Source organism: Ursus americanus, chromosome 1, assembly GCF_024610735.1.
Source record: "Ursus americanus isolate L20-20 chromosome 1, mUrsAme1.1.p, whole genome shotgun sequence".
Lineage (NCBI taxonomy): Eukaryota > Metazoa > Chordata > Mammalia > Carnivora > Ursidae > Ursus > Ursus americanus.
Genome location: NC_142127.1, coordinates 66,273,868 through 66,297,868, shown reverse-complemented (window position 1 = coordinate 66,297,868; position 24,001 = coordinate 66,273,868). Strand labels below are relative to the sequence as shown.

The 24,001-nt window shown below is 42.3% G+C and overlaps 1 protein-coding gene across 5 annotated transcripts in view; it reads right to left on the bottom strand.

Moving 5' to 3' along the window:
• MYO1B (myosin IB) overlaps positions 1–24,001 on the bottom strand; it is a 175,220-nt gene that overhangs the window by 4,980 nt on the left and 146,239 nt on the right. For 2 of the 5 annotated variants that reach the window (XM_045806360.2, XM_045806361.2), the window contains exons 18-30: positions 22,829–23,029; positions 21,086–21,179; positions 20,103–20,252; positions 17,051–17,119; positions 15,200–15,286; positions 14,832–14,918; positions 12,940–13,026; positions 9,666–9,740; positions 8,028–8,162; positions 6,007–6,113; positions 3,344–3,476; positions 2,836–2,988; positions 1,226–1,353 (exon numbers count right to left, since the gene is read on the bottom strand). In XM_045806360.2, the coding sequence (XP_045662316.1) occupies positions 1,226–1,353; positions 2,836–2,988; positions 3,344–3,476; positions 6,007–6,113; positions 8,028–8,162; positions 9,666–9,740; positions 12,940–13,026; positions 14,832–14,918; positions 15,200–15,286; positions 17,051–17,119; positions 20,103–20,252; positions 21,086–21,179; positions 22,829–23,029 (1,506 nt within the window). The remainder of the gene's footprint in view (positions 1–1,225; positions 1,354–2,835; positions 2,989–3,343; positions 3,477–6,006; positions 6,114–8,027; positions 8,163–9,665; positions 9,741–12,939; positions 13,027–14,831; positions 14,919–15,199; positions 15,287–17,050; positions 17,120–20,102; positions 20,253–21,085; positions 21,180–22,828; positions 23,030–24,001) is intronic. The other 3 variants (XM_045806363.2, XM_045806362.2, XM_045806365.2) reach the window with 3 other exon arrangements.

Sequence of the window (24,001 nt, the reverse complement as noted above, 5' to 3'; positions counted from 1 at the left end):
AAATTTGTTCGATACACGCAAAGAAGTATCTAAGCAGGTAGTAAATAATCTCCTGAAAAGTAAAGCAACCCATCAAGTATCGATCAGCATAGTAACTCAAATTCATTAAAAAGGTCTCATATCGATAGAGTTAGCACGAGGGGGGATGCTCCAAACTGCACGGAAGTGGTCGGTCTCTATAATTAGAGCCCTACTGTGAAGTAAAAAAAAGCAAACTTTCAAATTTATACACAGCAGTCTTAGCACAATGGTCAAGATGCAAAGCTTATTCTAGAACTCTACTATGTATATGTGAAAAAAAGGCATCGCAAATATAACATATTCAAAACAGCACTCTTGACTTCACCCCGCCCTGGCCACCCCCAAACCACTCTTTCTTCGGTGTCATCTGTTGCAGTCAATGGTACCACCATTTGGGCTCAGGCCCCAAACCTAGCATCTAATCTGTTAATAAGTCCTCTTGTTTTCCTCCAAATTACATTTGGAATCTGACTACTTCTCACTACCTCCCACTCACACCCTAGCCTAAGCCACATCATCCTAGACAGCTCAGAGAAGCTAACTTTCTTCTGCTTCCACTCTTGCCTCCCTAGAGCTATTTTCCATACTGCAGCCAAAGCAATCTTTGAAAATCACAAATCGGATCAAGCTCCCCCTTACTTAAAACCTGTAACGGCATTCCATCATCCAGTAAAATCTCAGCTCCTTACCTCGGTTCCCCAGCTCTACATGGCCAGGTCTCTGCCTGTCTCTCCAGTCTTTTCCTACCATTTCACTCTGCCACTTTCGCTCCTGTTTCAGGGCCTTTGCACCTGCTGCCCCCTGCCTGGAAGGCACCTCCCAGGTTGTTGCCTGGCTTGCTCCCTTGATTCCAGTCTCGACTCAAATGTCACCGCATCAAACAAAGTTCCCTGACCTCCCTATCAAAAATAGCACCCTCTGGCCCTTACCCTGCTTTGTTTCCTTCCAGAAGCACTTGTCGTTAACTAAAGTCATATCACCCATTTCTTATTTATGCATATTTGTCTCTTCCACCAGGATGTCAGGGACATGAAGGCAAGGACTTGACCAGCACCTTTCACTGCCCATCCACCATCTAGAACAAATATCGGACACACACTCGCTACTTAAAGGTGGCAGTTGTATAAACGGATGCGACTGGGGTGCTCGACGAGAGCACTACAGCCAGAAGTGAAACGGCACATTCAAACGATCATGCACATACTCATCAGAAATTTCGATATTGAGCTTCTGTTTGGTTTGGCTGAGAGTCGTCCGGTACAGCTTGGTGGCCATTTCAATCAGGTGATCACTGCTGAAGAGAAAGTCTCCTTTACTAGCTGCTTCGGAGCCCTGCAAGGACAAAGCAAGACGCAGACTCTCATAATTAAAGACAGTGCAGGAGGTAAGTGTTTACAGGCTTGGCTGAACGCGTGTCTACAGTCTCTTGAAAACATCAGCTACTGAAGTCCACTCTTCCAAATACACAATAAGAACAAAAGCGGCATTTCTCCCAACTTGCTCAGAGCACTTCTAGTCAGGTCACCGAACCCTGTGCTCCCCAAAAGTTGGTAGATGGACCCGAGGCACCATCAGCATCCCCTGGGAGCTTGTTAGAAAGCAGAGCCTCAGGCCCTGCCGCAGGCCCACTGCACAGGAACCGCAACAGGGTCCCCGAGTGATTTGTTTGCACATTCAGGCTTGAGAAGCTCTGACCCAACCTGTAACTCATTCTGAGACAGCGACTGAAAAAGTTCCTGTGATTTGGTTAGAGAAAAAAAAGAACAACAACAACACTCCCAACAAATATCCTAGGGCAGGGGCTCTTCACCTAAGCTACACGGGGAGCTGGCAGAAAGTAGGATGGTTGTGCCCATTCCAAGAAACTCTGACTTGGTGGGACTGGGGGCGGGGGTACGGCCTGAGCATCAGCATTATAAAGTGTAATCAAGGCTCAGAATCATTGTCTTAGGACCGGATATGCTCCCTTTAAGATCCACAGGAGGGAAAACAGGCTGAACTGAGCATATGGGATTTTCCTAAGTGTAGAAGCAACAAGACAGGTGTGTCACCAACTAGATGCATGTCCCTAAATGGGATTAATATTTGCTGACATCTGCTTATTCAGGGACTATTTATTATATGATAGGCACTATACATAGTGTCTCATTAATCCTTGTAACAACATTATGAAGCAGTACTGTTATTCTCTCCATTTTAAAGAGGAGAAAAATTAGGTAGGCACATGGAAGTTAAATGACTTGGCCAAGGTCACTGTAACCTTAGTGAGACCAATTCCAGAGCCTACATTCTTAGCTATGCCATTCAAATCAGGAGGTCCTAGGTTAAGCTGAAAAAGCACAAAACACTAAAAAATCTTTAGGTCAAAATTATTAGGCAGTTGTTTTATTGTGGCTACATTCTTTAATAAAAAACTCACAAAGATGAACAAAGGGACATTTACTAAGTTGGTATATAGAATAAACAACAGGAGGAAGCGTAAAACATCCTTGGATTTCCACGCTTTTTCTCAAAATAAAGGACATCACAGTGAGTGCAAATCAAAGCTGCTCAGTGAAATTAGAACGCAATGCACAAGTTAATAAATGTGATTAGTCAACGCAATTTCAGTTAATCAATTTCAATTACCGAAAAACCAAGCCTGTGAGATTTTACATGGGAGTGAATATACCCAAAATCTGCAAATCAATAAAAAGTTTATACATTATAAACTTCAAGTAATAACATTCTTCAGATGTGGAAAATTTAAGTCAGTGGCTCAGAAACTGGGCAAATGGAGAAATCTTTAGGTCAAATCAATAGTTGGACCTTTACCTCTTTGAGGTGGACGGCAAAGAAGCCATCGTTTTGTGAGCTCATCGATACTTTGGTCACATCCACCAAGGGAACCTCTGACTTGATCTGCCCCGACTTTTGATCAGCAAGAAGGAGATTATTGTTCGTTAAGAGGAAAATCCGGGATGTGCTCTAAAACAAAACAAAACAAATAAGGATGTAAAGCCAATGATCAAAAATACCCCAAGTGGTCCAGGACTTTAAAGCATTCCTTATTTGCAGAAATGCCCATTTGATCCCGTATCTTTCAGCATGCATACCTAAGTAAACTGAGAACACACTAAACACACAGACAACAGGTCTTTAGTCATGTAAGTTTCAGAGAACAAGCAAAATTCCACCTAAACTTAAAGGTAAGGGGAAACAGCTCCCTTTACAGGAACTCGGCTGAGAATATGAAAGGTAAATCAGAATAATCAGAAAACGGAAGATGACTGTCCCAACTGATAAACACTTCCCACAGGTCTCCAAGGGTTAGCATTTTTACCTTCCCATTGGCCCGGTTAATTTTGTTCACAACTTCAGCAATGATAATCTTTTCTTCAATGGCATCCTTCAGCTTCTTATACTTGGGATTCTTGTTGATTTCCAGGTAAGCTCCTTGGAATGGCTGCCCAACGCTAGAGAAAAATTCCCTTACATTAGACACAGTTCCTGATGGAGGCATTACTGGAGAAAGGCAACATGTCAGCCAATTCTGAAGCACGCAACTTCATCAAAGTAAATTTTATCCATGTCCTAAATAGAAGTTGGAAATGAAACCTGAAACCTATTTCAAATACACTTTTGATGGGATCATGGCATTCTGTAGGTAGGACTTTGAGAAAAATCTTATCGCATGGAACAATCAAGATAGAAGTGAGTTCCAAGAAAAAGAGTCAAGACACACGTGCATGGTCTCATGCGAGGGGAGAGGCAATTCCTTCTCATTTGTTAATATAAAGTTAACAGCTGCCCACAAAGGACTTCTAGTGTCTTTCAACAATATGTGGCAATGGAAAAAAGGGCACAAATCATTACCGTCACCTGCTTCAAAGAAAAACTTCATTTTCTTGCAGAGAATAAGAAAATCAAGAGGCGTCTGGGGGAGCACAGATCCAGAGCGAGCCCTTTAGAAGAGACTACAGAGCACTTCCTACTACCATGTAACTCTGGCTCTGTTTAGGCCAAGTGTGAAAGAAGAGTCAGGCCTCTCCTCCGAGGATATGCCCCTAAGTGGACAAGGTAAACATTCAGAACCAGAGTGGTTTTCTTTCAAACAAACTCCATCTTGCAAAGTGGCACAATCACGCACTAAGATGTCCATTTCCCTAAAGGTTTGTGGGGTGACACTTTCAGGGAAGCCTCTCCCAAGACACCAAAAAACCCCCACAAAAAACAAGAAAAAACCCCCAAAAAACCAACCATGACTTCATTTTGAGCTATAATGTTCTGACAATTTGCAAATACAACTTTATTTATTTTTATTTTATTTATTTATTTGACAGAGAGACAGCCAGAGAGAGAGGGAACACAGGCAGGGGGAGTGGGAGAGGAAGAAGCAGGCTCCCAGTGGAAGAGCCTGATGTGGGGCTCGATCCCATAACGCTGGGATCACGCCCTGAGCCGAAGGCAGACGCTTAACGACTGAGCCACCCAGGCGCCCCTGCAAATACAACTTTAAATGCTTGTGTTGTGGGCGGAGGATCAGGGAAGAAAATCCACGTAGGTGGTCAGTGTTTCACGGCTCCCAGCATGTAAAAGGCCGACACCCAGGAGGGCTGCTGCTCACGCTGCGGTGGGAGGTAAATTATTCCACCCTCCACCGCCGCAGGCTGCACGGGCCACCGTCCCTGAAAATGGATACAACTACCTCAAAAGGACTTGGCGTGGCATTAATATTTTTTTCTTGTTGTTCACATTTAAACATGTTTTTAATAATAAAAAGTGCTAAGAGCCTTTGAATTTGTTTCTTCACAAATGTATTTTTCTCTTTCCCGTTTCTGAAGAGTCATCCACAGGGAATGTTAATTAAGACAATTACTCTACAATTTAAAAATCTATCAAAGAGTTAAATGAATGAATTGCTGGAGAGAGTATATAGGCCCTTTTCGCGTGTGAATGTGCTTTATACAGCAGGCACTTTGGACAACTTTGGATTTCGATGCTCTCTGTTCGACTTAAAGGGAGTTTAGACCATCAAAAGCTGCCAAATCAGCTGACCCAGCAAGCTGTGTCATTTAAAATATTTAAACCACATGAGCCTGGCAACAAAGTTTATTTCAACTTTTCAAAGGAAGAGCTTTCAGTAGTGTGTAAAGACACGGAGAATATAAGCACAGCATATGTAATACATGTGAATATACTTAGCATATAATGCTTTCTCATTTCTAGGCCGTCCTCTGGGAGAAGCTAAAAGTTGTTACAGATTTGGCTTGAAATCGTTCAATCTTAACTTTTTTCAGAAACATCGATGAAAAAGGGATATTCGGAATTCTGGGGGAGAAATGATGAACTTGGGAGATGTAAGGACATTCAGGTAAGCAGTCTTTACCAATGATTTCACTTGGCAAACTTAACAACTGGTGTTCCTTCTTTTATGGAGCACTTGGTGTCTACAATAAAGGAATGGATCTGGCTGCACAGACCACTAGCATCGTGCCCAAGGACTTAACAGAGCAAAGAGCAAAGGTTATCAGAGACCAGGGCTTCGGGCAATACTCAGAAAGTGATGGTTCACTCTTCATTATCATGCAAATGAGCCCGACCCAGCTGTTCAAGTGAGACTGCAATGGGGAGGACCAGAGATTGCCAACAGAAATTCACTGGGCTGGTCTGTGAAAACGATGGAAAACTAACAGGAATTTACAATGTAAATTATTCTTAATAGACTACACAATTTCTATTTTAAAGGACAACTTCTAATTATTTAGTGAAGTGTTCAGGCTAATGCCAACGAAGTAAAACCAACAAATGTAATCTCATTTCATGAAAGTATGCTGTGAAAGCCACTGCCCAAATGTGTTTATGTGTATTCATATCCAGCTGATCATAAAATGGTTCATAAAATTAAAAACCCCTCATGGATTACTAAAAGCAAACGCCACTAGACCTACAAATATATCTGAGAAACTTTTAAAACACTTTATGGATAAAGCAAAGCCATAATACCTAGATGGGTATAAAGCCTTCTTGTCTTTGAAGAGTTCACTGGCTTCTAATTTTTCTTCGTAAATAAGTTTCTGCTGGTCTGTGAATTGGTCCCTGTATTTTTTACACTGTGAGAAATGAAAAGGGGGGGAAGATAATCACTTATATAAATAAATCTTACTCATTCTTAAATATGCTAAGTCAATTTAACAGCATCAAGAATAAGACTAAATGCGTACAAAATAGCCATTTAGAAAACCAAAAGCATTTTTCCTTTCTGGGTTTTAAAAGGTTGGTCCTGGACAATGTCATAAAAACTACTGTTTGTATTGTGGAACATGGGATGCTTCTTCAAAACACCGAAGGGCCTTGCTGGCATGGGCCCTGCGGGGAGTACTGACCCTCCCACTATGATGTCAGCCTCCCCCCGCCCAATCCTTTAATCCTTAGGCTGTCACACTCTTTCACAAAGACTCACAGTAAGAACAACACTGTACATCACAATTCACTGCACACATTTACACACACACATACAGACAACGGACACAAAAGCGTCACGAGACAATTTTCAACATGTCCTGTGCCCCATTATTTTCGATTCTACCGTATTTCATTTTAAAACCTTGGTCAGTAACCTACTAAATTGATTTCATGACTCACAAATACGCTACAACGATTGGTTGGAAAAATACTTCTCCGAATCCCCCATTACCATCTTACAATGTGGCCGGGACCTAAGAAATCTCCCCTTTACCTGGATTCTGAGATGGCACTGGAGGCAGAAAGGGAGTGGCTGGAGGGACAGGGCCAGGTTTTTTAGATGAACTCAAAGAAATTCAGTTACAAGTGTAGCTGAGAACCACCGACATAATTGTATAAAGGAATGTCAGCATTGCTGCCCACCCTTTCAGGAATAAACACATCCTTCTCATTCTCTACCCCCCACGCGAGGGAGGTATGGGCAAGATTCAGGGGCCAGGAGCCAGCGGGGAGCTGAAGCAGAGCAGACCCCCAGCATTAGAGGCTCCCCATCATTATTCCTGAAAACAGTTCTACCGTCAGACTCAAAAGGAGAGATGAGTACTGAGACATGGGGAATCTCCCCAAAGTGACTCACTAAGTGAGGGGACGGAAGTGAGAATCCAGTTCCACATGTTGACCGGGTACCAATAATACATTAATCCGTGATAATGTCACTCTGCATATGCAGTTATGGTAAGGGACAAGCCTACAGTGCCCAGCAGGAAGAGCTTCCTGGAAGACATGTCCATCAATCATCCACTTACTAACTAGGAGCCCTTCAATCAATGATTATATTATATCTGATATTTGTACATGTTAAACATTCAATACACCAATTGACCGAATTATTAAAATAAAGTCAATATCTATACAAGTATTCTGTGTATTCACGCTGGGCGACACCTAAATAAAACGTGATGTTTTCATAAACTGAAGGAAGCTAAAATATAAGGCACTATCAAATAGATTTTCAGCTTCCCTTTAATTCAGGTAGAGGGAAACTTGAATCTCTTTAATGTCTTTCGAGGCACTCCGAAGCCTTCTTTTCCAGTCCACCAAATGCGTGCATTGTTTTCACGTACGTCTAAGCGGTACTCAGTAGATCTCAGAAAGCAAACTCCTACAGTCTGCAGGATTTCACTACCTTGTGTGAAGATGTTCAAACTTTATTATTTCTGTCTCAGGCAGTATTCCTTCAGGTGAAGATGAAATAAGGAAACAAAGCAAAACAAAACAAAAACCTGAACTACTTTAAAGCAACTGGAATGTGGAATGGAGCCATGCATTCTCCTTTCCAGCCAAGGAGGAGAGGAGACAGCCACGGGAACACCGGGCTGCTCTAGAAATCCTCACAGAAGCGAAGCACAGTGCATGGTTCAAAAACAGCGAAATCCTCAGGTACAGCTCCTCGAGGCTAAAGGAAGAATGTGGTTAAAATCTGCTTTTACATAACACTTCTCAAACACTCAAAATACATGATAAGGAGTCTCTGAAAAAAACCCTCACGAGGCATTGTTTACCCTCCACAAGTGGAAGATCCTTTCTAGCTGCTTGTGAGTAGCGTCCAAGAATAGGTAAGGTCTTGGTGGCCAGTTCTTGTCTATTGGAGATAAGGAAGGCATCTTATTTTTCATTTCCAAGAAGTATTTTTGCACCTATGTTGGGTTTGACCAAGAAAATGCTAGATGAGTAAAATATGCCACAAAAGACACCGCTTTACATAAACCAGGATCAAACAGACCACTCTTCAGTGGAATTTAGCAAGTTTTCGTTGATAAAATGTTGTAACTCCTCTTTTTTACTCTGTCTTGATTGGGAAAACCAAAGCTCCACTAAATGGTTAGGAGAAAAGAAGAATGCTAACACTAATACTAATTTCAATATTAACATGAATACTTACACTGGTTAACACTAGAAATCTGTTAAGAGGTAGCTAGCAGCGACACGTGGCTATTTATACTTAAATCTTAAGTAATTAAAAAAATAAAAAATCCAGTTCAGCAGTCATATTATCACATTTCAAGTTAGCCACACGTGGCTAGAGTCTCCTCTCTGGTACCATGAGGATAAGAACATTTTCTTCACGGCAGAAAGTTCTATTGGGCAGCACCGCTCTAGAGTACTTGAGATGGGCCAGGTACTGTGAGAGCTTTCTACTGTCGCTCCATTTTACAGGGGACAAAATGAGGCTCACAGAAGTAATCTGCGCTCGTCACAAATCTGTACGTGGCAGAGCCAGCTGGCTCCAGAGTTTGCACTCTCCACCACTACGTATACTTGTCTGGTAGATGGAGGGGAATGTTAGACTCCACCCTGGTTGAGTGGCACAGCCTGGCTCTCCTTCACCCCTCCTCCCACTGCCTTGTTCGCCACCCTTGCCCTGCGGCAGCTCATGGCGGCTCAGCAGGACAAGATGTTGGCATTTCCCTCAAATCCCTATGTTGAAATTCTTGCCCTTAATGGGACAGAATGAGGAAACGAGGCCTTGGGGAGGAAATTAGGTTATAGGGTCACGAGGGGTAATGCTCCCAGGATTAGTGGTCTTTTCAAGAAGACCCAGGGAAGCGCTTGCTTCTCTCTGTCTTCTCCTGTGAGGAAACCAGGAAAAGCCCTCACCAGAACCAGACCACCCTAGCACTCTACCTTGGGCTGCCCAGTCTCCAGAACTGTGAGAAATAAACATTTATTGTTTAAGACACACAGTCTGTGGTATTTTCATTATAGTAGCCTGAACTAAGACACCTGGCTTGCTTGGGTTACCTTCCCCAGACTGTTCTCTCTGTCAAAGAAGAAGAACATTAAAATAAAATGGCAGAGGGGCAGGGAGAAGCAGGCTCCCCGCTGAGCGGGAGCCCGATGTGGGCCTCGATCCCATGACCCTGAGATCACGACCTGAGCAGAAGTCAGATGCTTAACCAACTGAGCCACCCAGGAGCCACAGAACATTTAATTAATTATTTTATTAATCATATGTGGGCCACTAATAACTTCCTGACACAAGTCCACCTGAATTTGGGGGGAAATGATAAAAAAGTCATAATCTCTTAGTGTCACAGCTAGGATTTAATTGTTACCAACAAGTCACTTATTATTGAAGCGATGCTATTAACTAATTAATCCAATAATGCCAATCAGCCATATAGAAAGTGTAAACTTACAATTCTCTGAAGTGTAAATTCATATATTTTCTTTCCAGCATTGGCTCTGAAGAATTTCCTGTACTCCCTACGTACCTTTAAAAAGAAGCAGCAGAATACAGAGGTTAACGTGCAGTCGGCAGATGCCCACACAGTTGGTGCCCCTCTACTAGAGACGAACGCAGGTGGGACGAGTAAAATCTCTACGGGGTTTTTCTGGATACGGTAAAATAACTGAAGCACATTGAGACAGTGGGTTTTAAATCAGAGAAAACGAAATTAAGAGATGCAAAGTGATAATACCAGAGTGTTCTGATGTTTTAAATCCTCTTAACTAGTGTTTAAAGAGCCTGATGATTTGACAAGAAACGCTCTACAGACATAGCTGCAAACTCACCACAAATCAAAATACATTTCAGAAAAAAAATTATCTAAGGTCATTTTCACTGCAGATTGTTCTTTAAAAGGTAAAAAAATGCCTGAAGAACTCTATTGCAGTTTCCAAAAGCCTTGCATCAGAAGACAGGACTTTGGGATTGCACACTGAGAACTAAATGTGCTTAAAAATAAGAATTTAAAAAGCAGCTTGTGAACTCTCATTATCTTCCATTTAATTGCATTAATTTTTCTCTCATCTCTGCTCCTGCCAGTTTCTACTAAGTACTATCACAGCACTTAGGACATCCTATTAGTTTTAGTTTCCTATTTGCTCTTTGCTACACTGTCATATTTACTTTGCATACTAATGTCTAACAAATAAATAACTAGCTGAGGTGTTTACCGAATGAATGAATAATATGGTTAAGTCTTGAAACTGGGGGAAAAATAGTTAAAATATTTATCATCCAGCTGTACATAAGAACATTAGATTTTAGTAAAACATTAGCCTATTTGAATAATTCAGACATTATGTACCTTTGTCTTTAGTTTTCTGGGTTTAATTGCACATATTCAAAATATTTCTACATTAGGGTTATAAGCTAGCCACCTACTAACCAAATTCAGTCTGTAGAAAAATGTTTTATATGCCTATTTTTAAATTAAGAACTTCACATAGGAATTCAGACTGCACATTTCTCTTAAAATTTTCTAAGATCTAGCAACAGCAAGCCCCATTTCTACAGAACAAGGACTACATGGACCGTAGGAGCTGTTTTGCCTTTATGAGACAGGCATGCTCCGAACTGCCTGAAGCCCCGTCTTTCCTAATCCACCTGCCCTCTGCTGCTTCCCTCATCCACCCGGCCTCCCTGGTCCCGCGGCAGGTGAGCACCAGACCCATTCTCTCCACTTGTGGACTATTAAGGTTTAAAACTTTTCCCATCCATTATATAGGCAGTTTTTCTTTTTGTTCCTATTCTAGGTTACTGATTACCGTTTTGCTTTTTTTTTTTTTTTAGCCAAAGAGTTGCTAGATTCAGAACCATTTCGAATCTCAAACTAATAAAGTTAGAAGGGACAAGGAGAAGAAAAATGAAAGCTGTTAATTGGCTCCTGGAATTTTAATAGCGTAGGAAAGCAGGGAAGGTAAAGTGAGGTTTCACGTAAACACATGCATAGAAAGAAAATGGAAGTCCTACTATGTTTAGTTGAATGTCATTGTAAATGAGTTCTCTGCAACATGCTTTTTGATATTCACAGCTATATACAGAAGAGGCCTGGTGACAATGTGCTGGCATAAGGAATGGTTCCCCTCATGGGCTCTGGCAGTCCTGAAAGGATCCCCTGAACTTTGTAATCAATTCCCCAAGAACTTAATCACTTAAAAGGACAAAACTACTGGTCTTATCAACAACATTCTTAAAAAAAAAAAAAAGCACGAAATGATTACATTCTTGGACTTCAAAGAAGTCTGGCCTTATTTCATAACAATAATAATGGTAATACGTTAAAATACTTCTGTTTTATTGGAAACTGGGGGAAAAAAAGAGTTATATCTAGAGGAAGCCCAGTTACCTCCAACTAAAACCTACAATTCACCTACAAACTGAATTTGATTTATAGGTTGCTAGTATAAGCCCCTAATATGAAAGTATTTCTGAAACCGTATGCAGTTAGTTAAACCCAGAAATCTGAAGATAAATGTGATGTTGCTGGTAGAAATCATTACACAGAATAAAAATCCTGATTCAATGTTTTGTTCCTCCTTTTTATGAAAATCAGAATGCAAATTAGAACAAGCTAATAAAATCAAAAATAAAATCCTTTAAAAAAGTAGTTATAGAATTTGTTCAGAATTCTTGAAACAGAACATCTTAAATTCCTATTTAAGGTACTTCTTAATTACTTCAAAAATTACTTGATGTATATTCAGTATAATCAAAAAGGTTAATTTACTAAGAGTTTATAGACTAAACTTTTAGGGGAAAATGCAGATTATTCAAAAGCAGAACGTACAGACACTGCTAATGCTGTTTAGATCCAGAGCCAATGGTTTCCTGGATGGTATTTAAATATTTAGAAGAAGATGAACTGTTATAAAATAACAGCAAAAATAATAAAGAGGAATAGTGTCAAAAAGGGGCCTGACTATCCCTAAAGACAATATGGATGGCACCCTATGGCGATGAGTTATTGACTATTAGGAAGACACAACCTTTATACTGCCTAAACGTTGTTCTCAAGGTTTTCTGGGGCTCAGTCATATGTACTCACATGCATCCTTACCTAAAGGAGGAAGCACCACTTTGAAATAAACCCTGTCCTGAATTAAAAGGCATTTGAATTAAAGTTCTCTCTTTAGCTGGAATGATACACTGCTGGTCTTATTTGTCCGAATCTGTACTTTTATGCAAAATCCTTTGGGTTCTATGCTGAACAGTGAGAACGGCAGTCACTTTGCAGAAAGCTCTGCCCAGGAGCCATCACTGGAGCAGAAGAGGTGGACAGAGGGAAACAAAAGGCTGGTATCCCCCAGCTGGCCACTGCAGACCAGGGGTCAGCTTTTAGCTCAACTACTGTAACTCTGTCCTGTGAATTAAAAACAGAAAACAAAACACAAGCTTCATCCTCATAAAGAGAACATAAAATAGAACTTGGATAACAAAGCGTCTTATCAGATAAAATATGCTAGAGTGCTATGACTTTAAACTGGTTGTTTAAAGAAATATACCACAATAAAATCAGCAAATATTAGTGCACAAGTTTGTTTTCAAAAAGAAACGCAATTAGGCAAGATGACATTGTAAAAGACTGTGCAGACCATAAGCAAGCATCATCAATCGTTTTCTCAGGGTTAGTAAGTGCTAGGCTTCCTTGAGGTCACCGTGGGCAGAAAGAAGGGGTGGGGAAGTACCTTCAGTCCAAGCCAGTAAGCCCAAATGACAGCAACTGCATGCTTACGCCTAGCCTCCTCCTTCAAGCGTTTCAATTCCCTTCGAGCCTAGAATGTTTTAGATAGTAAATAAAAGAGATAGCCCAATGCAGACAGCACAAATGACCAGAAAAGACACCCCACCACACAGAAGAGCCACTTTACGAATAAGGATTTCAGAATGATAGAGGAATCGGGCATAATCATTTAAACGCAAAGAATCCGCATAAGGCCGGTGCAGCCCCTTGTCTTTTTAGTGCACTGAGCCTCTGTTCCAGAGGAAGGTGATCTGCGAGGTACCTAAGGTTAGCACGCCTCTGCCCCCCTACTTGCATTTTTTTTTCCTTCTTCCTTCCCTGTCCTCTCTCCCTTTTCCACTTCCGTCTCTCTCTCCCTTATCCAAGCCTTCAAACAGTGAGTGGAAGCTAATGCCTTCAGCAGCCTTCCTTCCGTTGCCAGAACACGGGGCTAAAGAGGCTATGAGTTTCTATGTTCATTCATTCGGATGTATAAAAAGACAGCTCTTGTGAACAACCGTTTGGAAAATGGAAGGAAGATGGGTTGTTTCTCTGAAGTTCAAACAAAAAAACGAAACTCAAAATCCTTCCCCATCAGAAAATCAGAAGTAGCCCGTATTGAAATTCAGTGTGAGCTCAAGGCGCCAAACAGTGAAATACACCGACGATAAAAAGTGAAATGACTTCTAGGTTTCAAAATCAAACTTAGGGAAGAGGCAAACTGAGGCATGTTACCGTGAAAGATGAAACAGGCACTGATGTTTCATTACACGGTAGTACTGACTGGGAAATGAGCTCACTCAGAGGGGAAAACCCAGGGATAGGTGTCGAAGCGTCCCTCTGCCTCTGCTAGGACACTTTCCTCCACTTACTAAAGGAGCTAGTCTGTTCTGCACAGATTTTTCAAGGGAAAATACAAATGAACAACTCTGGCAAGTGCTTTTGGCAAATGAGGATCCTTACACAGGCAAATGTTGACTTTTCTCATTTTTCTCACAAGATGGGCTTCTAATGCTGACAAGGTAAATTTAAAAACATAGGACTCCATTGATATTTATGTTTCTAACTGGAATACACATTTTTAGCAGAGATGACCTTTGATTTTCGAAGTAACAAAAACATCTAAAAGTCTCGTCCCTTGGGGTATGTGAAATGTTCACAGAGCCCACGACTCTGCCTGGGGATTAGCAAGAGTATTTCAGGAGGCCTTTGTTTCTGAACACAAACAGCTGATGCTGAAATTCCTGGGATTCTTCAGTGGCAATTATAGCTAGCTTTGCATGAACACAGCTTTCTGTTAAATCACAAATGATCATTCTTTCCACATATAATATTTTGCTTATAATAATCAATGGCTGCCACAGGGAGCCTAAAACAATTTCATTCACGGATTAATATGTTTTAAGGCATGTGTTAAAGGGGGTCCTATTATCATCAGATTGCAGAAGACCAACCGAAGCCCAAACCTTAACATTCCCAGCATGCCCCTCCCTGCCACCCCACCAAACAAAAACACCTCAAGAAAACTGTCAGTATATTTTGGGGGGTTGGAGGGAGGGAAGGGGGAAGGAAAAAAAAAACTAAACATGCACATTACTTGAGAGATTTTGTTTTTTAAAAGAGCAACTATACTAGTGCCTCATTAATAAGCAATTAGTCTCTTTGGCCTACACATGCTTAGGGATCCTGATGGGCACTACTGACACTACCACATCCAGGTTTACTACATCCGGCTGCGAGGACATGCACCAGCGTGAGCCGCTGTTAGCTGGACTCATTCGGCCCCTGACAGGCTAAAGACCCGAACTGATTATGGCGGATTCCGGGACGGAGGAACGGGATGTGCGAACCAAGTACCTTCGATCCAAGCCAGTAAGCCCAAATAACTGCAATAGCATGTTTATTCCTAGCCTCCTCCTTCAGCCGGCTCAGTTCCCTTCGCGCCTGTGATGCATTTGAAAAGGAGTTACAGAAAAGTTTAAGGCAAGAAAGGTTACTGCTGGTTCCCAAAGGGGAAAGAAGAAGACAGACACCAGTCACCGTCACACAGTTAACGCGGAAGCGTGTGCCGCCACCCCACACCAACATGTCGGAGGGACAGAGAGGTCAATGCGTGCTCAGTAGCTTAAGCCAGTGAAACACTTTCGGCCCCCGAAGGAGAGGGTCCGTGGCCCCACACGGCACTCCCGACCCGCTGCCTTCCTGGGGGGCAGTCTCTGGCCTACCTGGGTACCATGCCAATAGGCCGCGATGGTGGTGACTGCCTCCTCACAGCGCTTCTGATGCTTCAGTTCCCGCAGAATCTTCCGGGCCTAAGGGGAAGAATCACCCAGGAAAATGGAGAATTAACAACAACAAAATGTGAAATTCCATGGCGATTTGAAAAAAAAAAACTTGAAGAGAACGTCATCATATCCATTCTCAAGTAAAAAATCTATAGCTTAACGAAAAGGAGAAATTGTTTATTAGGCCTCAACGGACGAGGAGAAGGTGGTAAATGAAGACGTCCTCAAGCATGACAGCGTAGCCCCCACTCAGACTGAGACAGCCACTCCCGGGCCCTAACGTGGGACGGGGGAAAATCTAAGCACAAAGCAACAGAAACTGGTGCACATCGGATGGAAAGAACGGCTCTCAGAACGTGGTCGGAGGATCTCCAATGATCCACCAAAATCCATTTATCATTTTATTGTTGTACGGAATGTAACTGTAGCTGTACTTTTTATTCAAAAGAGATGTTTAAACTTGCTAAAATAATCTCACTGGTCTAAAACCAGTGGCTTCTTCCCAGCAGCTGCCAGAAACTGATTTTGTGGGGGCCAGGGACACGTGGTTTGGAGGTGCACTCCGAGTCCTGGAGGTCTTCAGACTCCAGCCATAGCCCCATGACCCAGTGATGAGGCCAAACAAGAACTGAGAGGCAGTAATGTCACTTCCTCTACGTGCTTGGATTTGCATTTTGGCATTTGCTGTGGACAACTACCACCGTGTCCCACAGGCCTAGACAAAGGTCAGTCAATGCTACTGGATTGCTGGCCCCGGGCTCTAGCCTCTGAAGGGGCTCTGGGCCTGGGAACTACCTTGGAGTAGCCCCTCCAGATCCAGCTCACTCCACAAAATCTCCCAATGGGAAAGTGGTCAGGACAGGCCCTGATGTATCTTCCACCTAGAGCAGGGAGCAGGGGTCAGTAAACTTTCTATAGAAGTCCAGATGGTAAGTATTTTTGGCTTTGCAGGTTTTATGTTCGTTATCACAACTACTCAGTTCTGATGTTACAGTGCAAAAGCAGCCACCCACGAGATGTAAATAAATAAACAACGTTTTGTACCAATAAAACTTTGTTTATATGCACTTTGTATTTTTATTTATATATATATTTATATATATATATGTTTTATATTTGTATATATATTTATACAAAATTTGTATCCCATATAATTTTTACACTTCGTGAGATGGTTCTTTTTTTGTTGTTATTTTAAACAATGCTTTAAAAATATAAAAGCCATTCTTTGCACAAAAACAGGCATAGGCTTGATCTGGTCCAGGGGCTGTAGTTCGCTGACCTCTGAACCAAGCTTGCAGGAAGGACCTGGAACTAGGTGATCAGTGCACTGTGATCCTCACTAGAATGGCCAAACCTCAGGATGTTTTGATCATTACAGGGCAGCCCACAAGATGGTCACCAGGAAGTTACGGAAGGAGTTGGGCTGGGGGTGCTGAGGTCCGGCAGGACACACAGGTGCAGAGGCAACACTGAGAGAGACAGCCCTCCGGATCTACACTCCCCTGCAAACAGGGGGCAAGAGGATACTGAAATCATGTACGGTATTATTTCAAGGACTTCCTGCTCAGAGAACAAAGCTCTTGAAAAGAGAGCCAGTTGGAAGGACGCAGCCAAGACATGGTCACAGGGGCCCCAGCGTCGCCCATAATATTTATTCTTTCTATCTGACTGTTTACAGGGTAGGCAGGAGACGAGGAGCTCTTCCCTGCAGGGTGACCTTAAAGACATCATCCTTTGTGAAGAACCTGAAAACCCCAAATAAATAAGGCTCACTTCTTTTAAACTTACCTTCCAACCCCGGATATAAGACTGAATCACCAAGGCAGAACTCTTGATCTGTTGATACCTCTTTTGTTGCTGTAGGACAAAAGGGAAAGATATTAGCAGCTCTATTTACATATCTGTAATACACACACTGCAAGGATTGAGAAAAAGGACTTGCTCACTTAGTGCAATTAACCCTTGATCTCCCATATTCCTTCTGGGAACCAATATGTAAAGAAACCAAAATAGCGAACGATCCAGAAGTATTACAGTTAATCCAGAGAATGCTTCAAGGATGCTAAATATAATCAATGATCATCACTTAAATAGAACTGTGAGGGCATAAATGTGAATCCAACCCCACTCCTGCACGCAAGGACTTGCGGTGGACACCAGTCAGCAACGGCAAACAGAAACAGCATCCTGGGAGAGTCGAGTGAGCACCAAATACGTTCAGATACAGCCAAGGCTGACTCCAGGTGGGGAAGGTTAAGGCAAACCCAGTGAGCCTCCAAGAAGGCCCCAGGCCAAATGTTGGCAAAGCAAGCTCAATGCCCAGGGGCCCTTTTAACGTCCAGGGGTGATGCCTCAGAGAGTGGAGGCCACTGGAATCCTACCCCTAGAAAAGTGAGCTCTTCCTGTATTTCGTGTGGAATATTCACTGGCACATGGGCATCTGGGATTTCATCCCAGAAATTTCATAGCTTTTCAAAGTACTGAAGTCATGTGGTGCCTCTTTCACTTTGGAAATGCTAGATTGCTCAGCTCCCTTTACTGAGGGCTGAGACATGCCTTTCGGCACTCTGGGCTATATTTTGGAAGCTCAGAGGACACAAGGTGATGTTATCAACACATGAGCAGCAAAACAAGAGAAGGCCAGGGAGAAAGACCTTGGACAAGTCACTACCTTCTCTGGGTCTCCGTTTCCTCGTCTGTCAAACGAGGAACTGCAACACCTCCCAGATTCCTCACAGAGGAACACTCCATGCTGTAGAACAAAGTACCCACCATCTCTGGCCACCACTTCTGACATCCATTCGGCATCTCACTGTTCTCTTCTGAAATTCCTAAATGGCTTGAAACTAACTCTATCTCACTTTTAAATTCATCTCATAGAACCATTAAATAGGACAGAACATGGATTTTAAAATAATCAGCAACTGAAAACCAGCATGGAAAAAATGTCTGAGTTATCTGGTTGAGGAAAAATACTGAGTTTAATCACTGGCTTGGATAACATGCAGTTAACTGTTTGAGGTATTTAGTTCAAATTCTGAAGCAGATGTAACACTAGGGCGAATTTAAGACTTTCTCTGAATGTGAGGCTATTATTTGTTTCTATTCTCCAAATTCATATCCGTTGTAGTTCTCACAGAACATCATGACTTAATGATGCATTCCACGGGAGCTCTTTTTTGGTCTGGGGATACAAAAGCTCTAGACAGGGAGGAGAGGTGCAGACGGCACCTACTCTTCCTGGTTCACCACCTTGTCTGCTTCCTCGCAGCCTTCTGATGAAGTGCCCCCCCCCAGGTCTTCCTCGGCCATGCTATGTAAATTTATACCCCATCTCCCCACTCTTCTTTATCTCAGTACTGTTTCCTTCCTAGCTGACTACAATCTGTAACTGCTCTGATTATTTACTTGCTTACCCCCGTATTGTCCTCACTAGACGTAAACCCCAGGAGGTCAGGAACGAGGTTGTTTTGTTCACGGTGCTCTCCCCAGAGCCTGGCAGAGTGGGTGTTGCAAGAGCATTCGCAGGATTCAAGACAGATGCATTCGCTACACTTCCAAACTTGGATTTTCTTAATGTTCTCAAAATAAGTGATGAAAAGAATCCTTGAGGACTGGCAATTTCTGGGTCCCCTCTTTCTCAGGCAAATACAAACCAGAGCGTTATGAACCAGCTGCAGAAGTGCCAAGTGCCCTTGTTATGTGCACGGAAGAGAATCCACCACGGCCAGGTTGGTGACAACCACTCTGTGCCTTTGCAAAATACATAGGAATGCATCTGTCGTCGTGGCTGGACAGGTTCACATGTCCACACCCGTACTAGTGGTTGTACCCTTTTGACTAGAGGAAGCAATTTTAAAGATACTCTCTTAAACATCAAGCAATTTTTTTCTTTGGCTTCATCATTTAAGTATGTCCTTAATTTCTCAAACTTGGACATACTACACTATAACATGTGACATGAGAATAGGTCAGCAACACTATGTCCTGGTTATACACTGCCTCATACTTAAGATGTTTCTGGAGCAGAAAAACAGAATACCCTAAAGGAGATCTGACTGCAAATTTAATCCGTCTTCCGACTCACTCTCTAGAGCAAATGCATGGAATGAAAAAGCATTTGGGATTAGTGTTTTTATCACTAAAATTCATTTGTGAGAACACAGCCCAGGTTGAAGATGGCCTAAAGGCGAACCTTCGGGCTCCCGTCAAACATGTTACTCCTGCAATGAAACATCTATAATCCAGTGAGAAAGAAAATCCCAAAGAGAAATTCCATGTCCATTAAGTAAACATACTTTATTTTTGAGTCTTTTCCGCTAGTTAATAGGACCAGCTATCTGAGGACTAAGGAAATCCAACTCTTTCACCAAACGCAAAATTCTACTAAAATGGGGCATCAGTTTTCTGGAATTAAGCCATTTTCAGTGCCGCTACAATACGTGGAGAACAGCCAATTATTCTGGAAAGCTGACCCTACCATACGAAGAGTTAAATGACATTGCCTCTTCCAATCTGATGAGCAATTTCAAGATTTCGATCTCCCACTACATGTTTCTATATCAGCGGAAGGCAGCGCGACATATTAAACTTGAGCTTTAAAGTTGTCCTGGATCCAAACCTCATCTCTGCCACTCAGTGGCTGTGTGCCCATGGGCAAGTTACTTAACGACTCATGCCTCAGTTTCCCCGTCTTTGACAAAGGTACCACAAGAGCACTCATTCCATGAAGTTGCCGGGGGAACCGAATATGTAAAAATTACATACATAGTTAAGTATATAACAAATACTTACAAAAGAGCATCATTATTACAGATTAAAAAAGGTGGGAGGCTCTTACTGCGTATCTCCTGTACCAGGCGGCTATCACGATTTGGCTTTTTCTCATTAGCAGGAAGTGTGTGCGGCATTTCCACCCCCGATAAATCTTCTGAATGAGAGTGGCCAAGTCCTCAAGACGCTGCTTCCTCAGGTCTTCTAGTTTGAATAACTAGTAAGAAACAATAGGTGGGTTTATCAAAAGTCTACCAAAATCTTATGACATGCATGAAAGACATCCCCAGGAGGAAAAAAGTCATGATGCTGGAATCAATCACATTGAGAAAAAAAATGAATAACTGTTTTAATTGTAGATGATAGGGCTAACAACCCATGAGAAGACGTATTTGGATGAATTCATACAAGATCCACTATTAACAAGATGGTGATGTAGAATTTATGACCAATCAGAGAAGGGCTGACCCGGAAGCTCAGACTCACCTTCACACTATCCATGAGAACGCAACCATTAAGGGCAGGGAATTGTTGATGACGTTTCTCTTTTGAGCAACTCAAACATTTCCCAAATCACCGAAGACACTGCTGTGTTAATTATACTTCATGCTACTCTACATTCGTTTATAAAAACGTTTGTTCCCCTGCAGTTCCTACGTAAAATTTTAAGTGTCCTTTTTACCTTAAAATTTTTTTCAATAGGAATGCTTCCACGTACCTCAAAATAAGAGTTGTCTTTCCTAAAGTTATTGCGTAATCAGCTATAATCAATATAGACCAAATCTGCCTCCAATTCCTATGAATTAGGGAGGTTGTATTGTTGTAATAACTGTGCTGTACAATCTATCAGTTCAAAGACTTTGATGCTTCATAAAAAATACACATGTTCTACTGCCCCCTACTCGCTCATCCTCCTGGATGTCTGCAGAAAAAACAGGAATGTGCCCTCCTGGCAGCAGCCTGGGCGATGTTATGAAGTTAAATATCCTTTAAGGACTTGGCTATATGATTATAACGTGAGTTCAGAGTGCCAAAGTTTCGGTTACATACTGTTCTTGGGTTCCGGATGAATATCTTTGATCTACCGAAGGAGTATTCTTCTACAGGAATCTCTAATTCATTAAACAGAACCTCCACGCCAGCCCTATAAAAATAAATAAAAACAATGAGTTTTCTGAGTTACAAAAAGAGCTTATCTTCTCTTCAATCATGGTATCAGGTTCTCGGCACCATAAAAAAATAGCTTTATTTTCAAGTATAATTGGTCTTTCAGTAAGCAGGCTTTTGTCAAAGATTTTTCAGACTCAACTCCACAAATTAAACCAAACCCAGTAATGTTAAAAGAGTAAATTTGGGTTCAAACTATGTAATCTAAGAAAATATGGTATTAAAGCCAGTATCTTGATTTCATTAGCAGAGGCAATCTCTGTATCCAATATACCCGTAACAAAGTACCAACCAGAACCAGGAGGGGGTACAAGAAATTCACATCTATTTTGAACCCACTCAGTTAATTCTTGAAAATATTTTTAATATTGCGCTTGAGCCTCGTGGAGGTAGAGAGCCCAAGAGAGTGCTAGTGCCAGACCAATGGGGTGTAATGAAGCATGGCCTTATGTGATGGGAGCAAGGCCTGAACTGGGCTCTGATGTCTCCATCCTGGACCCCGGTTTCAACATCCACCTTTAACCAAACTTCACCCGACCTGCTTATGGACTAGGTGCCAGGCAGGGAGGGAAGACACGTTCTGTACATTATGGTAAATACCGACCATAATACCCTGGAAAGTAGCAGTGGGAACAAACAGTATCCAGATCCCACATTATCTGGGCATTGACTTGTGCAGTGGAGACCACATCATATGTCTGGAGTTCATCTCCTTGTAATACAGGGTGAGACTCTAATATTACTGATGTTCCCATTCCAGGCCGGGTCCAGTGAGAATGTGAAGGCAAAACCAGTACAGTGAAATCAAAGCCCTAGTTCCCGCACAGGCCCGTAAAACAGACATGCGGGCCTTCCTGTGCTCGTTGGGACAGCTTCTACCACCAGCAGAGAAGGGGCAACTTCTCTGACTGGTGAGAGCATAAGGAAGAGCACAGGACAGGCAAAGCCTGTTTTCCCTTCTGCAGCAGCACACGCGTTCTCTCTGCATGTGGAGAGCTCACAGGGGCTGCTCCATGGGACGGGTCTGCAGTGGTCCGGCGCTCTGTCTGGGACTCGATGGCTGAGTACGACCCAGGGAGGATGGGCTGAAAGCCGTAGGACTGGGGATTCTGCCCTTTTCTCCAATCCAGCTTTCTCAGCAGTAACACTGACTCTGAGTCCTATCTGCTCTTGTATCTATTTCTCAGTTGGTGCAGACCCAGGTGGAGAGTGAGACCCTTGTCCCCACTCGCTGTCTGTCTCTGGGGTTAATTCCCCCAGAGAAAAAAACCAAAAAGCAGAGAGCAGTGATCCAAGATGCCTCTAACTCCTTTTATGATTCTACACAAATACACTTAGCAATTACAAATCCCCTCCTACGAACTTGCCACAGTGTATTTTTAAAATTCTACTGACATATAAGTTCCAAATGTGGATCTGATTAGCCCTGTTCAGACCTTACAATCGAGGCGTCTATAATCCATCAATAACTGGCACAAAATGGTACCCTGACGGAAGAGTGTCCAACACAGAGGATGCAGCCAACGTGCCGCAGAATCCTGCTCTAGTGACAGCATGTGACGAGAGCAGCACGGTGTTTGTATGCTTTAAAACTTCACTATTAAATGTGATCAATGAATTTCTTACCTTGCAGGTCCTTTCCAGTGAGGCCAGGTTTGTTTACAAAGCATTTTGTATCTTTCGAGGCACGGTTCATAGGCCTGCCTGAAGGCGTAGCCTGCCCTTCTCACTCGGACATTCTCTAGAAGACCCAGGTACCTGATCTGATGACATACTAGGGCCTCGGTGAAGATGTGTGCTGCTTTTTTATCATTTGGCTTGATGCACCTAAAAGATGACAAAGATTTTAGGTTTTAAATCTCTTATGGATAGATCTGTGTTTTACAAAGTATATAGTTATTTTGTGATAATTATTTATTATTCGTGGGAAACCTAGTCATTTCTCTTGACATTATTTCAAATCATTTTACAGAAACCTAAAAATGAATAGAATATGACATACATGTCAGTTAAAAAAGAATAAACTAATATATACAATAATAACATGGATGACTACCACTGACATTTCGTTGACTGAAATAAGCTTGACATAAAAGAGTACATATTTTTTTCATACCATTTATATGAAATTCAAGAAAAACAAACCTATGGTTAGAAATCAGTATTGCTGTTACCTCTGGGGAGAGGTAGGAGTGCAGATCGACAGAGAAGGGGCACAAAGGAACCTTGGGGATGATGGAAATGTTTTGTATCTTGGTCTGGGTGGGGTTGCACAGGTGTATACATATGTAAAACTTCAACAAGCTGTACAATTAAGATTTATATACTTTACTATATTATTTATTTATTTGACACAGAGACAGCCAGCGAGAGAGGGAACACAAGCAGGGGGAGTGGGAGAGGAAGAAGCAGGCTCCCAGCAGAGGAGCCTGATGTGGGGCTCGATCCCAGAACGCCGGGATCACGCCCTGAGCTGAAGGCAGACGCTTAATGACTAGAGCCACCCAGGCGCCCCTATCTTCCTCCTTTTTAACAGGGCATTCTGCTGCCCAAGGAATGACTACATTTCCCAGCCTCTTCTGCAAGTAGGTGTGGCCATGTGATCAAAAGTCTGGCCGCTAGGATCACAACAGAATTAATATATGGCACTTCTGTGTGCATCCTTAAAAGGAAGGGACTTACACTCCCCTTGTTCTTCTCCTGCTAACTGCTGGCTGGGAATGTAGAGCCATGGTAGAAAGCCATCTTTGACAACATGGATAAGGGAAACACCCTGGGAACCACGGAGCGACAAAATAG